General features: G+C 36.1%; 2 protein-coding genes across 3 annotated transcripts in view; both read left to right on the top strand.

Annotated features, from left to right (window-relative positions):
• The first annotated feature begins 770 nt into the window (after positions 1-770).
• On the top strand, positions 771-4,644 carry VAChT (Vesicular acetylcholine transporter). Its single transcript, XM_970406.4, has 2 exons — positions 771-910; positions 1,441-4,644. The coding sequence occupies exon 2, from the start codon at positions 1,528-1,530 to the stop codon at positions 3,172-3,174; it is 1,647 nt and encodes a 548-aa protein (XP_975499.1). The 5' UTR covers positions 771-910; positions 1,441-1,527; the 3' UTR covers positions 3,175-4,644.
• The window catches only part of ChAT (Choline acetyltransferase), a 28,822-nt gene continuing 7,957 nt past the window's right edge, over positions 777-21,641 (top strand). Inside the window, exons 1-2 of one of the 2 annotated variants that reach the window (XM_008203059.3) lie at positions 777-910; positions 12,415-12,503. The gene's annotated coding sequence lies outside the window, so the exon portion shown is untranslated. Of the gene's footprint in view, positions 911-12,414; positions 12,504-21,379; positions 21,538-21,641 lie in introns of those variants that run through there. The other variant, XM_064356114.1, reaches the window with a different exon arrangement.

Below are 21,641 nucleotides of genomic sequence, written 5' to 3'. Positions count from 1 at the left end.
CAGAAGCAAAGTATACCCACATTCGACGTAAGAATTGTCACAACAAAGTTTCTACTTGTAATGCGATTGTAAAATCTATTCAAAACTTAGTATGTATGAGGTTCAGGTAAATACAAAAAAAATGTGTAAAAAAATAATGTTTTTAATTTTAATGTTGCACTTTTTTTAATTTGGTAAAGAAGTTTGTTAGTTTATAATTTAATTTTAGTACCGAGTTTTCAAGAAATATGTTTTATCTTGTCATATTGTAAATAAAACTGTTCTTCAAAATTATTCTTTCGTGCAATATTTTAGTTAAGAAAGGAAAAATTATTTGGTCTTTTTCTCAGAAAACGCTTATTTAAATTTAAGTTAGTGTTTAAATAATGTATGAGAAAAATCTGTGCCCTAGGTAAATTTATTTCTAAAGCCTTGGTGTTTCAAAGTGAATCAAATTAATTCGTGAAGCTGTCCTTCCGGAGTGCAATCTCGAAGTTGATCTCCAAGTCGTCGAAATCCATTAGCAGGCGTCCCGAGCCGGTGCCGCTTTTGGGTCAGTTTCCATATTTAGCTCGTATTAATGTCAACGCGATAAATTAACAAAGACGTAGATTCGGGGATTGGGCGTCGAGATGTGACGTCTGGCGTCGAAACCAATCGTGTGGCGGCAGTAAGGGCGCGTGCCCCGCCACAAACCCGCCCCCGAAAATCCCGTTCGAACGCCGCCAGATTCTAGCGTGGGCTGCGTCTCAGGAGCGGTCGTACGTTGCGGGAGTGAGCCAAACAGTGCACCTGGAGATCGGCACCGTGGAGACTCGCGCCGGCCAACACGGCCCGGGAGGCAGCCTTGGCCTACTCGGAGATTCGCGCGTCGCCAACAACATTCGCGGCTTCTTCGCCACCCGGATAGGAAGCGCCCTTCCAGACACAGGTAAGGCCAAAACCCCAAAATCGCGACCTCGAAACCTCAAAAACTGGCAAGTTCGGGCGCAAAATGGCCGACGAACGACAAGATGGCCGAAATCAATAGCGCTGTTACGTAACGGGCTAATTACGCGGCCATATTACTTTTGGGCCCAGAACAAATAACAAAACGGCCAATCAATAATCAATACTGAACTCATTAGGGCCCAGTTTTTACCAGGAAAACACCAGTAACGACTCTTCTAATAAGTAGGTGATAGCTTCTTGGAGTAGATTAAGGCGTACTCTATCTAGTTGAGAGTTTCTTGGCTAATTCGTTACTGGTTTTGTTAATTGTATTGAAAAAATTATTGTTATATAATGAAGAAGCGCAAAGGTCCAAGTCTTTGGGTTTGTCAGAAAATGTTTTTTTCTTGGTTTAGTTCTTTGGTGCGCTTCTGCCTCCGCGATCCTTTGGTAGACGGGGTGCGGGGGGTCAGCGCAGTGCCTCCCCATGCCCCCGGCAGTAGCCCCCTCTAATGTGTGTTCTATGTCCAGGTTAACCCGATGGCACTGCGCTCCCCCGTCCCCCTCTAAGTAACCACGTCGCGCAATCCACTATCCGCTTGCTGGTCTCTGGCCGCCATGACGACCATCCCGATCCTAAACATGGAGTGGGGTGAGCTGAAGGAAGTGATGTGGACCAAAGTGCAAGAACCGCGCACCCAACGCAAACTCATCCTCGTGATCGTTTCCATCGCCCTCCTCCTGGACAACATGCTGTACATGGTGATCGTGCCCATCATCCCCGACTATCTGCGATACATCGGTGCCTACAACGACGAAGTGACCGTTCCGGGAAACGCCACGCTTCCACCAGGTACTCCCTACAAGCACGACCATCACGGCCAGGACTCGGCTACCGGCATCCTATTCGCATCCAAGGCCATAGTCCAGCTGATGGTCAATCCTTTCTCGGGAGCTCTAATCGACCGCATCGGCTACGACATCCCAATGATGATCGGACTCACGATAATGTTTCTGTCGACGGCAGTGTTCGCCTGTGGCCGCAGCTACGGCCTCCTCTTCTTCGCCCGAAGCCTCCAAGGGGTCGGCTCGGCCTTCGCCGACACCTCGGGGCTGGCCATGATCGCCGACCGCTTCACGGAGGAAAACGAACGCTCGAAAGCCCTCGGCATAGCCCTAGCTTTCATCAGTTTCGGGTGTCTGGTGGCGCCGCCTTTCGGAGGAGCCTTGTACCAATTCGCCGGAAAGGAAGTACCGTTCCTGATCCTAGCCTTCGTTTCACTCATGGACGGCTTTATGCTGCTCCTGGTCATGAAGCCTTTGAAAACCCAACTCAAGGAGGCAGGTCTCGCCAAGCCGCCTTCCGTGCCCATCTGGCGCCTGTTCATGGACCCGTACATCGCGGTCTGTTCCGGGGCGCTGATGATGTCGAACGTGGCGTTGGCCTTCCTGGAACCCACGATCTCCTTGTGGATGGAAGACAACCTCACCACCGACAACTGGAAGATCGGGATGATTTGGCTGCCCGCGTTCTTCCCGCACGTCTTTGGCGTCATCTTCACGGTCAAGATGGCCAAGAAGTACCCGCAGTACCAGTGGCTGATGGCGGCAGGGGGTCTCGCTTTGGAAGGCTTGTGCTGCTTCATTATCCCCTTCGCCAGCTCGTACAAAGTCCTCATGATCCCGATCTGCGGCATTTGCTTCGGAGTCGCTTTAATAGACACCGCTCTCCTTCCCACCCTGGGCTACCTGGTGGACGTCAGATATGTTTCCATTTACGGAAGCATTTACGCAATCGCAGACATATCGTATTCCGTTGCTTACGCCATTGGACCTATCATCGCTGGAGGAGTGGTCGAAGCGATCGGTTTCACGGCGCTTAACGTAGGTATCGCCTTTTCCAACTTGCTGTACGCGCCGGTACTCATGTACCTCAAACATATCTACGACTTCAAACCATTCGAGAACGAAGCCAACATCCTCATGTCGGATCCTCCGAACAAGGAGTACCAAACGTACTCCATGCAGGAGCAAAAACCGATCTCGGATGACATTCAAAACCATCTCGAGTATAAACAACAGGAGACTAACTTCGATTCAAACGGGACGTACCAGCAAGGGTACGACCAGTACCAAGGCTACCAGCAGAGTTACCAAGAAGTACCGGCTTACCAGCAACCTAGACCGCCCCAACAAGCCGAGCAACCTTCGAACCCGTTTAGACCAGCCGAAACAGGACGAAATCCCTTCAGGCAGGGTTTCTAAGCTCTATGTGTATATTGTATATTCGTGTAAGTGTCCCTGGGTGTTAATTATATGTACATATCACACCGGATGTTCCTGAAACTTGTACATATCGGCTGAAATTCATAAGCACACTGTTTAACCCCACTAGACTTAGTCTAAGCGATTTTTCTAGGGGATTGAGTTGTTGTTGCGTTTTGGTAGGTTTTGGTAGAGCTAGGGTTTGAGTTGAGTTCAGATTTCGTTGTCAAGTTTTTACTTATATCAACTAAGATCACATACATATCAGAATCGAATGATTCGCTTGTTATATCGTGATAGGTCGAAATTCTGGCCACTTAATTATAGCGTAGGCTAGTTTTAAATTAAGTCACTGATAAGTAGCCCGCATCACACCCCCGTCTCCTCCATTTATATATATATTATTCAAGTTGGATTTTATTGGTATAGCTCTCGACTCGATAGTGTCAATTCCCTTGTGTATAGTATTTGTGCAAAATGATCAAAGTGTTATTTTGCCGTTAGTATAAATACGTTCGGGAACCAGAAAATTTGCTCAGCTATGTAGATACTCAAAATATATGTATATTTACCCCAAAATCTTTATCTAACCCTGTTTTAACGGCAACTATGGCTGCGACAAGTTAAATATAATCGACTGTGATGGGCACGTCCCGTGCCCTTAACAATTAAATTGGAACTTAACAATGAGAACTAATAATAAAATCCAATAAACTATAATGTATGTTTATAAAATAATTAGTACTTGGTTTAAACTGGAACTTTCTAAAACATGCTTGTAGTTGTCGTATCTAAGTATATAAAACTATAGGAAAGCAATAAAAAAATAGTTGAAGCCTTTCAGTTGACCAAATAGCGCGAATTTACTTACCTACATCGAAACATTATTAAATGTGTATCTCTGTAAAGGTGCCTGTGACTATATTTACTAAAGTAGTACTTTGAGCTTGTTTTGTGAAAAATGATCGTTCAAGTCGCGTAACGCACTTGAACGGATTTTGGATTAGTTACCGACTGCAGCTTCTTCCATATCCCTCTAGAGTCAGCGAGGGTCATAGATAATGGATTCTCTCATTGACTTGGCTTTAAATATAATCTTAGACTTTTGAATATTTTGACATTTTATCTGATTGTTTTGTAAAGTACTGATAGTTTAAAATGTTGATCGGAAAGGATGCATGTGACTAGTAGAATCTAGCTCTAGTACTAATAGTAGCTGTATTGTTTCAATGTAAAGTATAATTTCAGAAAACTGTATAAGGGTGCTGTTTTACTGTTGTCGTGAGCACTACAGGCTCTAACTGATTCTAAAACCAGATGATTTTATTTTGAGGAAAGTCTAGTACTAGTATTTAGTAAATTTGTTATTTCTAGAACCAGTTGCAGCCTTATATTTATTCCAAGGAGCAATCACATGTACTGACCGTTTATCGATATCTGAATGGGTCTATTAAACTAATTGTTATTGAAGTTTGTGTTTTTTTCCTAATCCGCGTTTCAAATTCAATCGTAATTAAAACATAGAGCACGTAGGGCAGGGTAATTGGCTAATTCTGTCGGTTCCATTGTATAACAGAGGGCAACCGCATAGCAAATCACCCCCAGTTCGTTATCTCTCTATATTGGAGGGTCGCAAACCAAGGGAATGCTTGTTTAGAGGTACGACGTAATGAATTAAGCGAAACAGCCCCACCTTGTCCGAGCATACATTAGCCTAATTGGCGCGTATCAGCTATCAAAACTAAAATTTTCGGTCACTTTGCCATTTAATTAAAGCCGGACTCGGCGGGTCAACATTCCACTAAGAAGATGAAAGGGTAGGTGGAGGGCCCTCAAGTTGTGTTCTTTTAGTCGAGCTGGTGCTTTATAAACAGAAACAGGAGTCTCTAGAGACCGGGGGTCTGACCCGAATAATCGATAGATTACGCCAGCTTCGAGTTACCTTTTGTAAATACAAGAAAATATCGGTGAATAGAAGATGGCGAGGCTTTACGACACACTTGGCGAAATTGAATGTGTCAATGGGATTTTTTCAAGGCTGAAAAGATAAATTGGTGCACAAACTGACTTTCTCGCCGGGAAAATTCATTTCGTTCAGGTATGAAAAACATGAAGGGGAGACAAATTAGATTTTATTTCGCACGTTTTCCATTAAAGAGAAAGATTAGAATTGCAGAAATGGAGATTTGCGCGCGGTTATGTATTTGTTATCTGATTAAAAGCAGCTCGGGATGATAGAACGAGTGTCAGTCTTGTAATTGACGTGACTTTCCCTCCGCCTCTAATGTTATTAGAAGATTATGTCGTTTATTTAGTGTCTGAAGGCTGGTTTATTACCAATTCCGAACGTTTGCACAAAGTCAATACTTTGATCGTCATTATCTCATTTAATAAACTGCGAGGTTACGGCCGCTGCAATAACTGTTTTTATTTCGCCCCACAACACTGAAAGGCTTTTCCCGTCCTCGCCCTAAGACACGGTGAAATACCGCCGTTATGAATATTAATGTTCCGCTTTCTGTCATCGCAACAATACAGCAGTTGCGTTAAAATCCCCCCTTTTGATACTTTTCGCGTTCGAATTTTGGAAGGTGCGACCGGAAAACTAACATCATAAACGAGATGATGAAGTGTGCTCCAAGTTCCGTTCGGATATTTCAATGAGTTCCTCATAACTTCCGGTTGAATGAAAGGAGAAGTGCGGCGCTTTGTCGAACGAGCGGGTGCCGAGTCAATTGGGCATGAGGAGGGCTAAAACCCTCTACGACCACGGATCAGCGAGATTGGCTTTGTTAGCCGGCCCCAGCCCCAACCGTGTAAGAATAAAATAACTACAAGTCTGGAGGTTTTCTGACGATGTCGGCGGACAAACCGACTGTGATTATTTAATGAGGGCAGAGACCAATTAAAATTCCCAAAGAAACGCCCAAGTTTCGGCTCGATTCACCAACATTTAACATCTTGTAATTTTGAATAAACGGAGGCACAAAGGAGTACAGAAACTCATGTAACTTTAATTAAGTTTTGCGCAAGTTTTTATCAAAACATTCAAAAATTGAAGCTCAATTTCGAAATTAAATAGAATACTCTATTTTTTGTTTTTTCTTCTCAAAAATTGTCTAAATAAAAACATAACTCAAAATTTTCAAATGCTCAAGTTAATAACTAAAAAGATATAAAGATTTTTGACCTAGTTTGGTACACTTTTGAGTTTTGTGAAAGAATCTTGCAAAACAATTGAGTTTTTGTTAAAAAATCTTTATCTTTTAAATCAATCTTTATCAAAAACAAATCGATCCACAATTTAACCACAATTTTTGAATCTAAGTGTAATAGATAACTTGGAATTTTCTTAGAAAACAGCGGAATTCCAGATGGTTTGGCCGACATTTACAAAATAATCAGACAACAGTTTTTTGCTCAGTTTTAATCGCCTTATGATTGGTCTGTTTTATAGTTGGGAGTGCAATATCCCTTCCATATCCAATGACAAACGCTTCAATCGTTTTGCAATTTTTTGTGCACCAGATAAACAAGTAGGAGGTGATTTGTATATTTTTATTGGTCAGTTACTCATTCCAGGGACAAATAAGACACAGAACGAAATTTCGCTTTAGATGCTAATCAAATGGTCGAGTCTGCTTAGTTTTTGAAATAAATATTTTTTTTGACATCTACTTTTTTATTTTACACAAAAACTAAAAATGCTAGAAAAGATGAACTTTTACACAACTAATTAAAATCTACATTGTCGGTTTGAAAGAAATAATAATTATAATGAAATAATTATAATAGTTATAATAAATTATAACTAATAATAAATAAATTTTTAAAATCAAAATTAACAACTGGTGAAAAGTGCAGTTTTGCCACTTTTACGTAAATAATTTTCTTATTGCAAAATCGAGGCTAATACAAAAATTTTATAAAATACAAAAATTGTTCAAAATTAAAAAATAATAAAGATGTATTTTTTCAAAAATTCAAAGCTTATAAATCGACTAAAGAAATTAAACGCTAGAAAGTAAAAACACAAAAAATTATAAATAATGAGACTGAAATTCTAAAGAACTAAGCGACTGAAAAACTGAAAAAACTATAGAATTCGAAAAGAGAAACAGTAAAAACCAATACACTAAGAGACTGAAAAGCTACAAAACTTTAAAACTAAGAGATTAATATTTTCTGTAGATCTAAGTTACTAAAAGAGTGATAATTAAAAAGCTATGAGTACGAACATATTAATTAGATAAGATACTAAAGCCACGAAAAATTAAAAAAATAAGAAAAAGAATAATATGAAATACTATGGTGAAATTAAGAAACTAAAAATTTTAAATACTGGAAGTGTGAGAAATAAAAAATCTTTAAATGTTAAATAACTACTGAATAAAAAATTTGTGTTTCAATTGATTTTAAACTAAATAAAATAATAAAAATATCGAAAATGTATCTTATTTTAAATTAGGAAGAATAAAAAAAATAAATCTCATTTAGGATTCAAATCAATTTAAGAATCCAGGAAAAATAAAAAACGTATCAAATATTTTTCTTTTCAACAAAATAAATTTATTTCGAGTTTTATGAAAAGCCCTTAAAAATTGCGTGCTAGGAAAGTTTCTCAAAATCACCAATTTTTGATTTTAAGGAGCACCTAACTGAAAGTCGGAAAGTATGAAATCTTCGTTGTCCTAGCCGACAATTTTTTTTATAACAATCTTTATCGTCAGAAGTTGGTAGTGTTTTCGGAGATTTTGGCTTAAATACATAGATTTTTAAATTTTTTTTGATAAGAGCATCTCGTCTCTGCAACTCTTTATCGCCGTGACATCGATTAGTTTAATCCAATTCGTTTCGTGGAGGTTGGCACAGTTTCGAGCGCGTTGTAGTCTCGGGGTAAATTCTCTTGGGTGTCGAACGATCTCGAACCTGACTCTAATCCAAATGGATCACCGAAAAACGCCAACACAATCAAAAAAATCCAGCATTTTCCTCGCTCGAAATTAGTAAATGCGTTAGCGAAACAAGATGGTAAACTTCATCGTGAAATACGAGTCTCGGGAGAAATGTGACCATCATTTCCTCGCACGTCTTCCACCCGGGAGGGGTAGTTTCGCCGTAATGTGTCTCGACTATTACTGTTCTACTTCCCCCAAGCTTTATTGCCTTCTCAATGGGAAATGACACGTGTGTATTGCTCGAGGTATTCGACAAACGTCTGGTATATGTAAAAATAAATATTTTCGTTGAGCGGCAAGGGGTGCCGATGCTGTGCTGAAGCGCATAAACCGAGACAAAGGTGCCGGAAATTTGTGGGGGACAGTTATCAGACGCTAATTCCGTGTCGCGATAGTGAGGATTACACGCCCGACCGCGGTAATCCGCTAGGGGTAGATGGAGACAAGTTAAAACGGTCATGATATATTTTTCTAGGTTATTGGCTCCACACTTACCCTCCGTGGTACGAAAAAGATTATTAAAAATGTTATAAAAGTGGGAAAACAACTAAACGGGGCTTAACCCAGTCGGGACTATCAGCTTTAAAGGCAATTTGCCGCTTCTTCGGCCAAATTAAGCCTTAAAAATACGTAATGACTTCATTACTGTTTTGTGGGGCTGAAGGATTAAATTTCGCGACATAATAAAACTATTAGAAGCTCTGACGGAAAAACGTTTCACTGTCTGTGTACAGATGGCCCAGCCCAGCTCCCTTCTTCTGTAGCTCAGTTGGAGTGTCGAACGCATTTCAGAAAAATATTTTTGATAATACATAGTGTCCCAAAAAAGTTTGACGTCAACATAATAATTTTTTTACTGGAATGCTATTATTTTTGTGTGGTCGTTAGGAAGCTTTGAAATCCTGGCTCCTTAATTGGAGATGACCAAATTTATATTAGCTTCCTTCATTTCCTAAAGTTTCTTTTCGAATCGGTTCAGAAATTACTGTTAAAAAAATAAAAACCAAAAATAATCGGTTTTACACCTTTAGTTTAAACATTTAATAAAAAAATAAAAATAGTGATTTTTTTATTATATCATTATAGAACATACGGAACAAGATCTAACAAACTTATTAATTAAGTTTGATTAATCAGAATTATTACAGAGTGTATTTCCAAACTTTTTAAACTATAGAGCTTTTTATTCTGCTTATTTCAAATAACAACCTTTGTTCAAATTTATATCATTCGATGTAGAACTAAATAAATTTTTTTTTTATTACAACCTTAACGAACACATTTGAACACGTTCGAACACATTTTGTTATTTGCCAAAAACTTGTTTTGTCAAGTATTTTACTGACAAATTTAATGAATAAAAGTTGAAATTCTAATGAGCACAAAAATTAGTAGCTTGCGATTAAAAAATTATTATTATGACATATTTTTAGAGATACTTTGTATAACCAAAAATATTTTTCTAAAATATGTTCTAGAGCTTAATAACGTCTACAAAATATGAAAAGTTCAACTTTAGCAAAAATTGAGGTACAGACGGGAGCTGAGCTGAGCCAGCGTGTATGATTTTCTAACATGGAATGAGTTAATTAAACTCGCCCTAAAGTCAGCAAAGCCATTCTCTTGAAGAATTAAAAAGACAGAACCGACTTTTTGGCGAGTTTCCGTGCCCAGAGGCCACATGTAACCGAAATGGGCGTTTCAGTCAAGTGATCGATTGCAGGCTTCTAAAGACATGTTTCCGAATTGCCCACATCCCCAGATTATGGCTCAGCTCCGATGAAATCTTCGACCGGATCTTGAACAATACCGGCCTTTTGCCTTACTGATCCAACAACCCATATAAATCCGTGTCCTGTTCCTGTCTGTCAATTTAACGACCGCCACCCAATCAATACTTTGCATAAAGTCCCGGAAGCAATAGCACAATAGGAAAATAATAAAAACGAAGAAAAGCAACGTGTAAAGTGTCCAATTACTCACGACGCAGACCTGAAAGCAATTAGCGAAAGTTAGGGAAAGCGTTGTAATGGTGCAAGTTGTTTCAAACAAAGGCTGAACATGAGTGCTGTTATCTGAGCTGATCGAGTGCAGGGCAAAGTCCCTCAGGACCTCGGCATGGAGACAGGTTTTCCATTCCCCCGGACGCCTCCGGCGCTACAGAGGGAACCGGAAAATGCCAATCCTGAATGAAAACAGTGTTACAGGCAGAAAGAGAAATTTCCAAGTAAAACAATTATTCCGAAGGATTAAGTAAGGGTGCACAGTGCATCCTCCTTTTATTTGCTCGCGTCTCACGTTGCCAGACCGAGGTAAATCCCGGGAGAATCCGGCTAAAAAGTTCCCGACGCTAACTTTGTCCGCACACAAAGGAAACAGAACGGGAGGGATGTCTTGAGGGAACGAACAAGGACGAAAAACAACGTGCGAGATAATCATCAACGAGCCTCCAGGATTCCTGCTGTTGATGCAAGCTCTTGCTCCTGCAAGACCATCGCTTGCCTTTCGCTGCAGGATTTACCGGAATATCGATCCGGACTCTCTCACCTCAGCGTGCCCTTAGATTGGAGCCAATTTAAGGCGCGGCTTTATCCCTACAAATCCCTTTCTACCGCCACCGTTCTACTAAGACGCTCCAAACGAAAAATATCAAATTGCGAAAGAACAAAAGGGATTCTACGATTTCTGCACATATCGAATTGCAATTAACCGCACTTGAGCCCCCTCTTCATTAAAAGATGCTAAAGCGATCTCGCTGCACAAAAAATACAAAACCAAGCCCATGAAAGTCGGTTTAATTTTTCTAGATCACATGCAACTGAATCGTTCCTAGTAGCACACTTATATAACCGGGATGTGACGCTTTTATAAGCTAACTGTAAGTTAACCACCTTATTTAACCGTTATCTACGCGCGGTTATGTTTAGGTTATATAACTCTTTTTATATCTCGGTTATTTTGGGGATATGTGTCGTTACCTAATCTTTATCTACACGGTTATATAATTTTCCTTACACTCTGCTTATATTGTGGTTATATTTCATTAACTAACCATTATATACGCGTAGTTATATTGTGGTTATGTTTCGCGATCTAACCTTTATATTGCGCTTATATAACCATTTTTCTTGTATAACTTTTGCCTATTTTTTTTTTAATTAGAGGATTAGCATGTAGAAAGTGAGAAAACATTTATTATTAGAATAATTTTTCAGTTTTCAATTAATTATAAATTAAATTTATACTCGACTTACATGATAAATAATAAAATATAAGGAACTATTTACGTGGTTGTAACACGTAATAACAAGTAAAGAAAAAGCAAAAATCATTGTTGAATAAACTTTATCATACAAACTTACAAACTAGAGAATTTATAAGTTATAAGTTATCATTTATAAGTTATATAACCGTCACATAACCTTTGTATTTACCAGACATAACCATGGTTTGATAACTAAATCTAGTTTGGGCCACATTGTTTAAAAAATATAACGGTTACCTAACCGTAATAACAGTTATCTAACCGTAATAACGGTTACCTAACCATAATATAACCATGGTTATATACGCTAAACATAATCGTGGTTAGATAACTGTTATATAAGCTAGATCTAACATAACCAGTGGTTAGATTTGTGTATTGCGGTTATTTAACGTTATATAACTGAAAGATAAAAAAATTGTGCTGTTAGGGGGTATTCAGGAATCTGTGTTTTTCCTGGTTTTATCCAAAGCGAGCAGTTCTTTCAATTTCGAAGTGCTAGACGAGTCTGGGCTTAATTTAGCACCATTAGCATTTTTTCTGGAATCCAATCCCAAGCCGTGTCCTCGTGATGTATCTAGCTAATCTCCCGCTCCCGTTGGGGTCGCATCCCCATCTCCGCTTGATTGCTTTGTCAGGTCGCTTTATTGTCACCATTCACCGCATTTCCTTGTCGATTTTCCCCAGCTCGCAATATTTACATGGTGACCTTAGCAGGAGAATGTTAAAGTTCGTCGCGAATAAATCGTTACACTTTAAAAAGGGTAGCAGCTGACAACGGTACAGATAACGAGATTATTAGGCCGAGTAAACAGCGAAAGGACAAGCTCATCCCAATAAACGTCAAAGCTTAACGCGGCTATAAATCAGGCCCAAGAATGTCAGTTAGCGGCAATTAAACGCACCCCCGGCGGATTAACGCGATTATAAGTGGAGATGTGCCCGATGTTACTGGAACTTCATTAATTAAGCAGTTATGGGGTGGCGACACGAATATCATTTTTGGTTTTGTTGCAGGATGGCGCGAATCGCTGCTTTCGCTACCGAAGAAGTGGCTGTCCGGGACGTCTCTGGTGCCCCCCAGCTCGACCACGGCTAGCACTGAGGTAACACGAACGCATTCTTTGTCCTCCCACACCTGCACTTGACATTCTATTTCCCAACGACTGTATTGAAATTCTTCATGATTGTTCCAACCCCCTATTAGCGCCCAGCGGGTCGCAGGCCTGCAGCCGGCGTGTCAACTATTGAAAGTATCAGGTTGAAAAGCCGGCGAACATGAGCTTTACAAACTTCAAAGCGCGTCTGCTTTCCCGGAAAGGGTTTAATTTTTTAGTGGTAGAACGTTTTATTGTAAAAAAAATGTGCGAAGGCATTTTCCTCTAATTTAAACTAGAACAGCCAGTGGATCGTATTCTGTTGCCAAAAATCACTCTCCAAAATGATTCAAAACAGTTCTTTTTTATAATCTCCTGGTGGATAATAAGCAGAATTTGATTAGAAGACCACAATTTACGCAATTCTTTAGTGGTCAAAATGTAGAAGTTTTTTTTAAGGTCAAAGGCCTAACTGCATCGCCCTGGCTTAAAATATAAGCTCTGCTTTAGTGTGTCAAGTGCTTAGCATCAGAAAAGCAATTTCGATGCACAACTTGGAAACAGATTGATGAGAAATTGTATGATTCTTGATTTTTATAATGAAAAAAATTATTTGAATGCTCTAAAAACATTTTCGCGAAATAAAATTCAATACATTTTTGGTATAGTAAGGCTTTCTCGTTCTTGCAGTCGCTTAAAAACTGAGAATACTTTGGTAAAAATTGTTCCAGAAGCAATTATCTTCGAAATAATAATAATTATACGTTAAATTATGAAAAGTTTTTTAATCGTTTTATTGTTTAATTGTTTAATTATCTAAAAAATATCTATAACAGCACTGATAAATAATTTTTTTAAGTTCAACTCTTTCCACTGTATCTCTAATTTCAAAAATTTTTTCATTAATTTTTTTCATCAAAATTTTAAGTTAATTTTTTTTCTCTTTGTTTTTTTAAAGATGTAACTTGAGAACAATAGTACTTCAAAACTGGTGTGGCTTTTTTAACGTCTTTTATCACACAGTTTTTCTAGATAATTTTGGATTAGCAAACTGTTTAAATTTTGTTGGCTTATACTCATAGTTTTTTCCAATTCCAATTTTCAATTTTTAAAGTACCCAAATAAAAATTTTCGAAAAAATGCTTGTTGCTTATATAAAACACCATTATCTGTTGTAAAACTTTATGGTGTACAAAGAAAACGTTGCTATAATAACTCATTCTGATAAAATAAAGGTATAAAATAAAATAAAGGCGTATAGTTTACTCCTTGATTTAAATATTTTATAAAAAAATGTTTAGAATTTTTCATAACATTAAATTTTAAGCTTGATATTACAAAAAATTACTAATACGTGAAAAGAGAGCGGATGCAAAAAACGAGTGCGGAACAAAGTGAAGAAAATTCTTGTTTATTGGAAGAAAACTATATTTTTTATTGAGATTTTTTCTGCACTCTCTCGTGTCGGATTAATTAAAGTGAATCTATATTACTTAATTCTGTGCTCGAAAGAACTTACAAGTAGGTATATATGCAAAATAAAAGAAAGAAACAAATTTTGAAAGAAAAGAAGTTATTATTGGAGGACAAAAAATGTAATTTGAAATAAATAATACAAATTTAAAAATCTGTTTTATTTTCACGGAATAATAAGTTTCGCGTTCCTGGTGACTCTTAAGTGGTGTTCATTGCCGCAGATTATCTTAGAACAAAATAAATTATACCAGTGGAGTTTTTTTCTAAAGATAGAACTTTGTTTTTTTGAAAGCTTCTAGTTTTCTCTACATATAACATTTTTAATACAATAGCTTGTTAATTTGGTAAAACATCGCAAAAATTCGCGATTAGTCATTGTTTGCCTATGGCAAGATTTATGCCGCTGTTATTTAACTGAGAATGTAGAAATGTTGCTAACAGAGGGTAATACGAGTAGAGTTTATGAAATACGAAATTATAAAATAACAGCTGTAATTTTCACAGTAATAGAGCATAACATAGTAGTAACGGAACTGAAAGAATAGCACCATAATTTCAATATCGTTAAATTATTCGACTCTTAAAAGCAAAACAAAAAGTTTGCAACATTTGCACGTATTTTTAAATCTTTGACAAATAATTTATTTATAAATAATTTTCTAAAATTCAAAAAAAACGGTCGGTGCTTGAAGTATAGAAAAGAATCGAGAAAAAGAGTGTAAATCAGGATTTTTCTTCATGTACTTGGTATCCAGTCCAGTTTTGTTTACTAGCTCACACATAATTAAAAAACCGTCGCGCTGAATCACTGGGCTTCGCGTGCTCTAGGTGTATTATTAATTAATTCACAATGCAAATTTAGACGGATGCTATTATAACGCTACACTGCGGGGCACAAAGCAGGGGGGTTGAACCCTCTGTGAACTCACTGGTGGTATAATACACCGAGGACAATGGGACGCTTCCCCGACAAGGCTTATATCACTAAGATAATATTAATGAAAGATTCGGACAGCAGGAAAAATTTACATCATCAGATATTAGAGCGAAAATAATTGAGTCGGGTCAAAATTTTGGCGTCAAAAATAGTCCTTAAATTAACTCTGCGGCGAGGTCACGGTGCGGCAGGTAGACGAGGGGCAGCTTTCGATCAATAAAGTCGGTGCTTTGTGCACGCGTGAACTGTATAAACCTATGAATTCCTGACACGCGTTTCTTTCACGAAGTATTTCGATCAGAAAAACCGAAATGTATTTCACTAATCTGGATGCAGAAAACAAGAACGGGAGGCTCCCGAGGGACATCAGATATGTAGATGGCATTTCTGTGTTCCGCGTCCCGAGGGAGTCCTCAGTGATGATCCTCCGTAGCCAAACATTAGCAAAAAGCGGAAAGATTGCGTGCCTTAATTTCAACAGGGACGAAAAATTGGGCAGGTATTAGAGGAGAAAATCCAGATATAGAATCAATCGGATGATTGGGAGCTGGATCTTTGTCGGTGAAGTAAAAGGCTTCACTTTATTAGATCTGACAGTAACTCACTTTAACTGCCAATCCGTTATAGAAAGCCGGGTTCGGCTTTAAGATTTTTTCTGTTTTCATTCGACACCTTCGGGGTAAATTCAGTGTACAGTTGCGGCCGCCAGACACGTGTTCTCGTTACGACCCTTCACATGGGGATAACCCCGCAATGTAGTCATTAATTAACCTTTCGCTGATAGGCATCGAATTATCGGCTGGTCATCCACCCCGGAAAACTCAAATCTTTACACGACACCTGCAGCTTGTCATTTCCCAGAGACACCCCAGCATCTCCCTCGAATTTATCTAATGCATAAGTTCGCATCCTCTCATGTTTCCATAATATGATACGCATTACGGGGGCGCTTTCGTCAACAAACTCGTTATAATATTTATTTATATGATTATGAGTGCGAAAAAGTATTACAATTTCATTCAGACTCTAATGGAAGATAATAAATAATAAATTGTTTTTCCATTTAGTGCAAGTTCCGTTCCGCAGGTATAACGAGGGGTTGCTTTCAACGAACCGAAAATATAATAGGGATGTGTGCGTCATTAAGAAAACAAGCGCTACCTTGTGGGTAAACAGCAGGAATGGCGAAACTGAATAAAATATCAGAGCAGTTTATTGAATCAAAACATGGTTGTTTTTGTCTGAATTTCTAATTAAAGAACGCAATCAGCTATTACAACTTCAGAAATGTAAATGTCAATTTGAATTAATAATAATTACGACTAATGGCACTTTAAAAGCTTGTCCGACCTCTAATAACAACTGGAAAAATGTCAACATTTGGTGGCAAAACAGGAAGCTAAGGTTAATTAAATATATCCAAAGGCAATAAATAAATAAAGTACATGGTAAGATAAAATAAAACTTAATTATTTTACATACCTGTTTAACTTTTCTTAAATAATGGCTAAAAGTTTTTATTAATACGCAATGTTCAGGAATATTTGTTGAGATTAAAGCTGGATTAAATGTGTCTAGTAAAAACAATTTTTGAAAGTAAAACTTTTTCCCTTAAAGAACTAGTGAAAATTTTGTCTTTTTATTAAATTTTGCCGATTATTTTACTATTATCCTTTTAGTTTGATTGGTTTGATAAATAGTTTTAGTTTAGACCGAATTCGGTTATTTGTTTCGGCAAATTTTCTTAAACTATTTATATGAGTATCGAGTATCGAGTAAAAAATAATTAAATAATAATTTCATCAATAGTCATTATGTACCTTCGTGGTTTTTGAATGTTTTGGTTTGTTTTTTCAAAATTGTCTGATATTATGTAAGTTTTTGACTAAAAAAAAAGCTAACGCACCTAAATTGGGTCAAGTCAAACAACTGATTAAGACGTAATTTCTTAATTTTTTTAACTTGTTTTAGCAAAAGCTTGCAAAATAGGTAAGTGTCTAGTTCAAAAACATTTTAAATATTCGAAATTATCAGAACAAATGTAATTTGTTTGTAATTCTTCTAATTTTGACCTAAGATTTTTTTTGAAATAGTTCTACAAATAAAGGCACAGTTGGTTGTAGAAGTAAGTTAAGTTACCTATACCTCTGATAAAAAAAGCTACAAAAAATAATCATTTTTTATTTAAATAAATAATACAGAGGTACAGATTTCATGTTTAATAATACAATAAAATCTCTTAACAAGGGACACCGATGAGAAATCTTTAATTGTCCTGTCCGTTGTAGAGAGGTGTTCAATAATGAGAGATGGGCAATTTTAAAATAAAAAAACTATTTTTTTAATGAACAAATGGGTGTTACTGTGACATAGGAGTTTGACAAAGTGACCAAGTTTGGAAAAAAAACGCTGTTTATAACACTCGGAAGACATCATTCAATATTAAAGATATTCAAGTTAAAAAAAAGCATCAACAAAAGTATTTTTTATAAAAAAAATTCTAAATATTTAGACATCATGGATTTAGTGTGGTGTTAATACATGTTTTCTCTTTACTATCGTCTTTATCAATCTTTTAATCTAATTTTTACCTAAAAATTTTGCATACTTTCATCGTTGTTTAATTTTGAATTTTGGGTATACACTTTTTTATTTATTTCTTTATAATCCATCAAATAAATGTTCTTTGCACCACTTTTCGGTTTGTCCGCTGTAAGAAGCAAATTTATATAATTTTATGACAATTTGGAGTTTTTTGTGTCCGTGTCCGTTATACAGAGAGTCCGTTGAATTTTTTTTAAACTATTTTTCAATGCATTTGTTACGTTCTTACAAAAATGTCCGTTGTGAAGACGTGTCCTTTATCGGGAGGTGTCCATTAAAACAGGTTTAACTGTAATATATATTCACTTTTCTAATATTTTTTGTTATTTACTGAAGTTTTTATTTTACTGAATATCACATACACACATAATACTATTAATACACTCATTAATCGTATTATCCTATGATCAGTTTTAAGAAGTCCATGTCAGTGCACTGCAAACAATTCTACAGAAACGCTAATGTTCCGCAAGATAAAATTTTCATTGTATAATAACGTTTCAGAAAAAGTGTAAACCAATTTTTTAGTTTTTTCTCATTGAAGCATTTAAAAAATATTTCCCCATCTCATTCGTTCTTTTTTGCTTCTTATTTTTTGTTTAATTTAACTACAATACCTAACAAAAAAAATGTTCCAGTTCAGTCGAAGCCAAACCATTGTGTGTAATACGTGAAGGAAACAATGTTCATAACTGGGTTAGCTCCCTCCAGTTGTAATTCCCGTTCCTCCACCCTTAATCTATATTTAATTTTCAATATTTCTTATCGTCGCAATTTTCCGCCATTCCCAATCCCCTTTAATCCCCATCAAGAATTAAAAAAACTCGCAACCTCATTAGTCAAAACACGACTCAATCCCCACATGTTCTCGCTTAATTTCACGCTTCCATACGTTGTAAATTCTCGGTCGTCAGGTGAGAGCCACGCTCTGTTGCCCTTGCACCAGGTCGATATCTCCCGGTGACGTTTCCGGGTCGTCCACTACGTGCAAATGAAGATAAAAGAGCCCTACACCTAGTGCGAGTCCTGTTTCGTACTGGGTTGCGACCCTTGTCTGCTCTCACCGGTCGCTCTATATTTCATTCCGATCGATAACGATGCTCATGTAATATAAATGTGTACAGTCGGATACTTGCGTAAGCTTCGAGCTTTGCCACAGAGGTTTTAAGTGATATTTGTTTGTCCACAGAGTTTTTTCACGAATTATTACCTACTTTACTTAATTGTGAAAAAAATATTTTTTCTGGGTGATGTAATATACTATATTTAAAAATTTATATATACTTATGAACATACTTTAATAAAATATGTTTGTATGTTTATATATGTATTTTTATATTTATATTTATATTTATATTTATATTTATATTTATACTTATATTTATATTTATATTTATATTTATATTTATATTTATATTTATATTTATATTTATATTTATATTTATATTTATATTTATATTTATATTTATAATATAAACATTCTTAATATAAATATAAATAAAATAAAAAATTCTCTAAGTCTTTGAATTATGTTACTTATAGACATTACAAATATTTTTTATATTCCGACTTCCTTGAAAATTTAAAAAAAATAAATAAAATAAAATAAATAAAAAAATAAATAAAATGTTTTACATTAACGATATTGAGTCTAAATTATACCTTTTTATTTATAACTTTATAAAACTATTTGCCAAACATGCCCCTTTAGTCACTAAAAAACTTACAAAAAAATATTCATTTTGGTTAACATGGAAAAAAGAGACAGCATAACGAAATTGAAACAAACTAAACTTGATATTGATTGCAAAGCATGTTGCCAGCTTCGTAACTTTAGTGTATCTGAAATTAAAAAAAGAAAAGCAGCTTTTCAGAACCGGATTAAAAACAATTTATTTATTAATACTAGTATTATTTCAGTATTAAATAATGCATTAAGATTACTTGTTTTTTCGAAAGCTTTTTTTCATTATTTAAATGAGAGTAGTCAGATGGTTCAACTGGATAATTTATTACAATACTGTGGAAGATTTACATCAGGGGTACCCCAAGGCTCCGTCTTAGGGCTCTTATTATTATTACACCTTTTATATACTTTCGACACAGTGAATTCTATTCAACATCCGTTCATTCATGCATTTGCGGATGATACCCAACTTGAGTAATCTTTTAGATACGATGTAGTAGTTAATGCAATTTTTTGTCTAAACTCCGATATTCAAGATATTCAAAGTTATTGAAACTAAACAGTGAAAAGTGCTCCCTTATAGTTTTCCAATTTTTTGTTTTTGTTTCTAAAAGATTATTAAATTGTCTACATGAAAACGTAACTTAAAATAATTTCAAATGACCAAATTAATAACTAAAAAAATATAGAGATTTTGAAACTAATTAGGTACATTTTCAAATTTTGTAAAGAAATCTTGCGAAATAATTGAGTTGTTGCTGAAAAACTTGCGAAATGTTTGAGTTTGAACACAAACTAATTGCGAGAATCAATCTTTATCAAAACAATCCACAATTTATCCACTATTTTTGAACCCAAGTGTAATAGAAAACTTGAAATGTTCTTAGAAAACTGCGAAATTCCAGATGGTTTGGCCGTCATTTGAAAAATAATCAAACAACAACTTTTTGCTCAGTTGTAACCTTCTTATGATTGGCTTGTTTTACAGTTGGGAGTGCAATATCCCTCCCATATCCAATGACAAACGCTTCAATCGTCTTGCAATTTTTTGTGCACCAGATAAACAAGTCGGAGGTGATTTGTATATTTTTATTGGTCAATTGCTCATTGCAGGGACAAATGAAATAAAATGGTCGATTCTGCTTAGTTATTGAAATAATTTGATTTTTTTTGACAGAAACACACTTCTTTTAAATATATTAGTTTATTACACAAACACTAGAAATCCTAGAAAAGTAATAAAAAAGTTTTTTCCAAACTCAAGACTGATACACAAATTTTATAAGATACAAAAATTGTTTACATATCAAAAATAATTTAATATAGAATTAAAGTATACCTATTTTCAAAAGTTAAAAATTTAAACACTAACAAAAAAACTTAAACACTGAGATACTAAAAAAAAACTAAAAAATATTGAGACAGACATTTTAAAAAACTAAGCGACTGAAAAACTGGAATACAAGAAAACTAAAAATAGTACGATTGAGAATTACAAAAAAGTAAAAACTTGAGCAAATGATTAATAAATACTGCTATGGGAAAATTAAGAAACTAAAAAGTCAAAGTACTGGATGCCTAAGAAACAAAACATGTTTAGATGAAAAATAAAATGACTATGAAATTGAAAAATTTTATGTAATGATTTCAAACGAAATACGTACTAATAAAAAAATATTTTATTTTCTTATATTAATATTATATTGTGTATTTTCTTTAAGCATTGACTTCTGGTTTTGGTTTTTGGTTTATATTTGAAAATTTATGTTTTTTTTGATTTGTGAGACGTTAAGTAGAGTAGCGTTAGCATGACTACGCCTCCTCACATTTTTTTTCTAACTAAACTAAATATATAAAAAGCCGAAAAATATATAAAAAAATTAAGCCCCAATTCGTGTTTCTGGGGTGGAAATCGGCCTCCTCCACTTAAACCGTGCGTGATTACTCCATGTGTCATGCAAGTCACGCTAGGTCCTTTTTCTATCGATATAACGGCCGCGTGTATCCACTAGAAATAAGGGCGAGTAGGTTAAACGAAGCGGTCGCGTGCATCCACTTGTACTTTTATCATTTATTAAAAATTGCCATTTGTTGGGAAAGTCATGCGCCAATATTCGATCCCGATAGACAAACAGACTAATTGGGCGCGGTGTTGTACGAGTGATTCACGGGATGTTAATTGCTGTCTCACCCCCCTTCAGCCCCTGTGTGCGCATCCCTTGCGATTTTCCCCGTCTATGAATATATGGATGATTCTGAAACTGAATTACGCGAATCGTCAGGGGTAGAGCCGTTACGGCAATCAGGTGGTCGTTTCGGGAGAGATATGTGAAAATGAGGTCGGTAACATGTGACGTTTCACAGTGAAATTTTCGAAAATGTCGGGTCGTTATAACTGAAGTGTGTTCTTTCGTGATGTTTGCTACTTAATAATTCATTCGAT

The sequence above is a fragment of the Tribolium castaneum genome, chromosome 4, assembly GCF_031307605.1.
Source record: "Tribolium castaneum strain GA2 chromosome 4, icTriCast1.1, whole genome shotgun sequence".
In the NCBI taxonomy this organism is placed as follows: Eukaryota; Metazoa; Arthropoda; class Insecta; order Coleoptera; family Tenebrionidae; genus Tribolium; species Tribolium castaneum.
The sequence above is the reverse complement of the archived record's forward strand: the minus strand, read 5'-3'. Positions and strand labels throughout refer to the sequence as shown.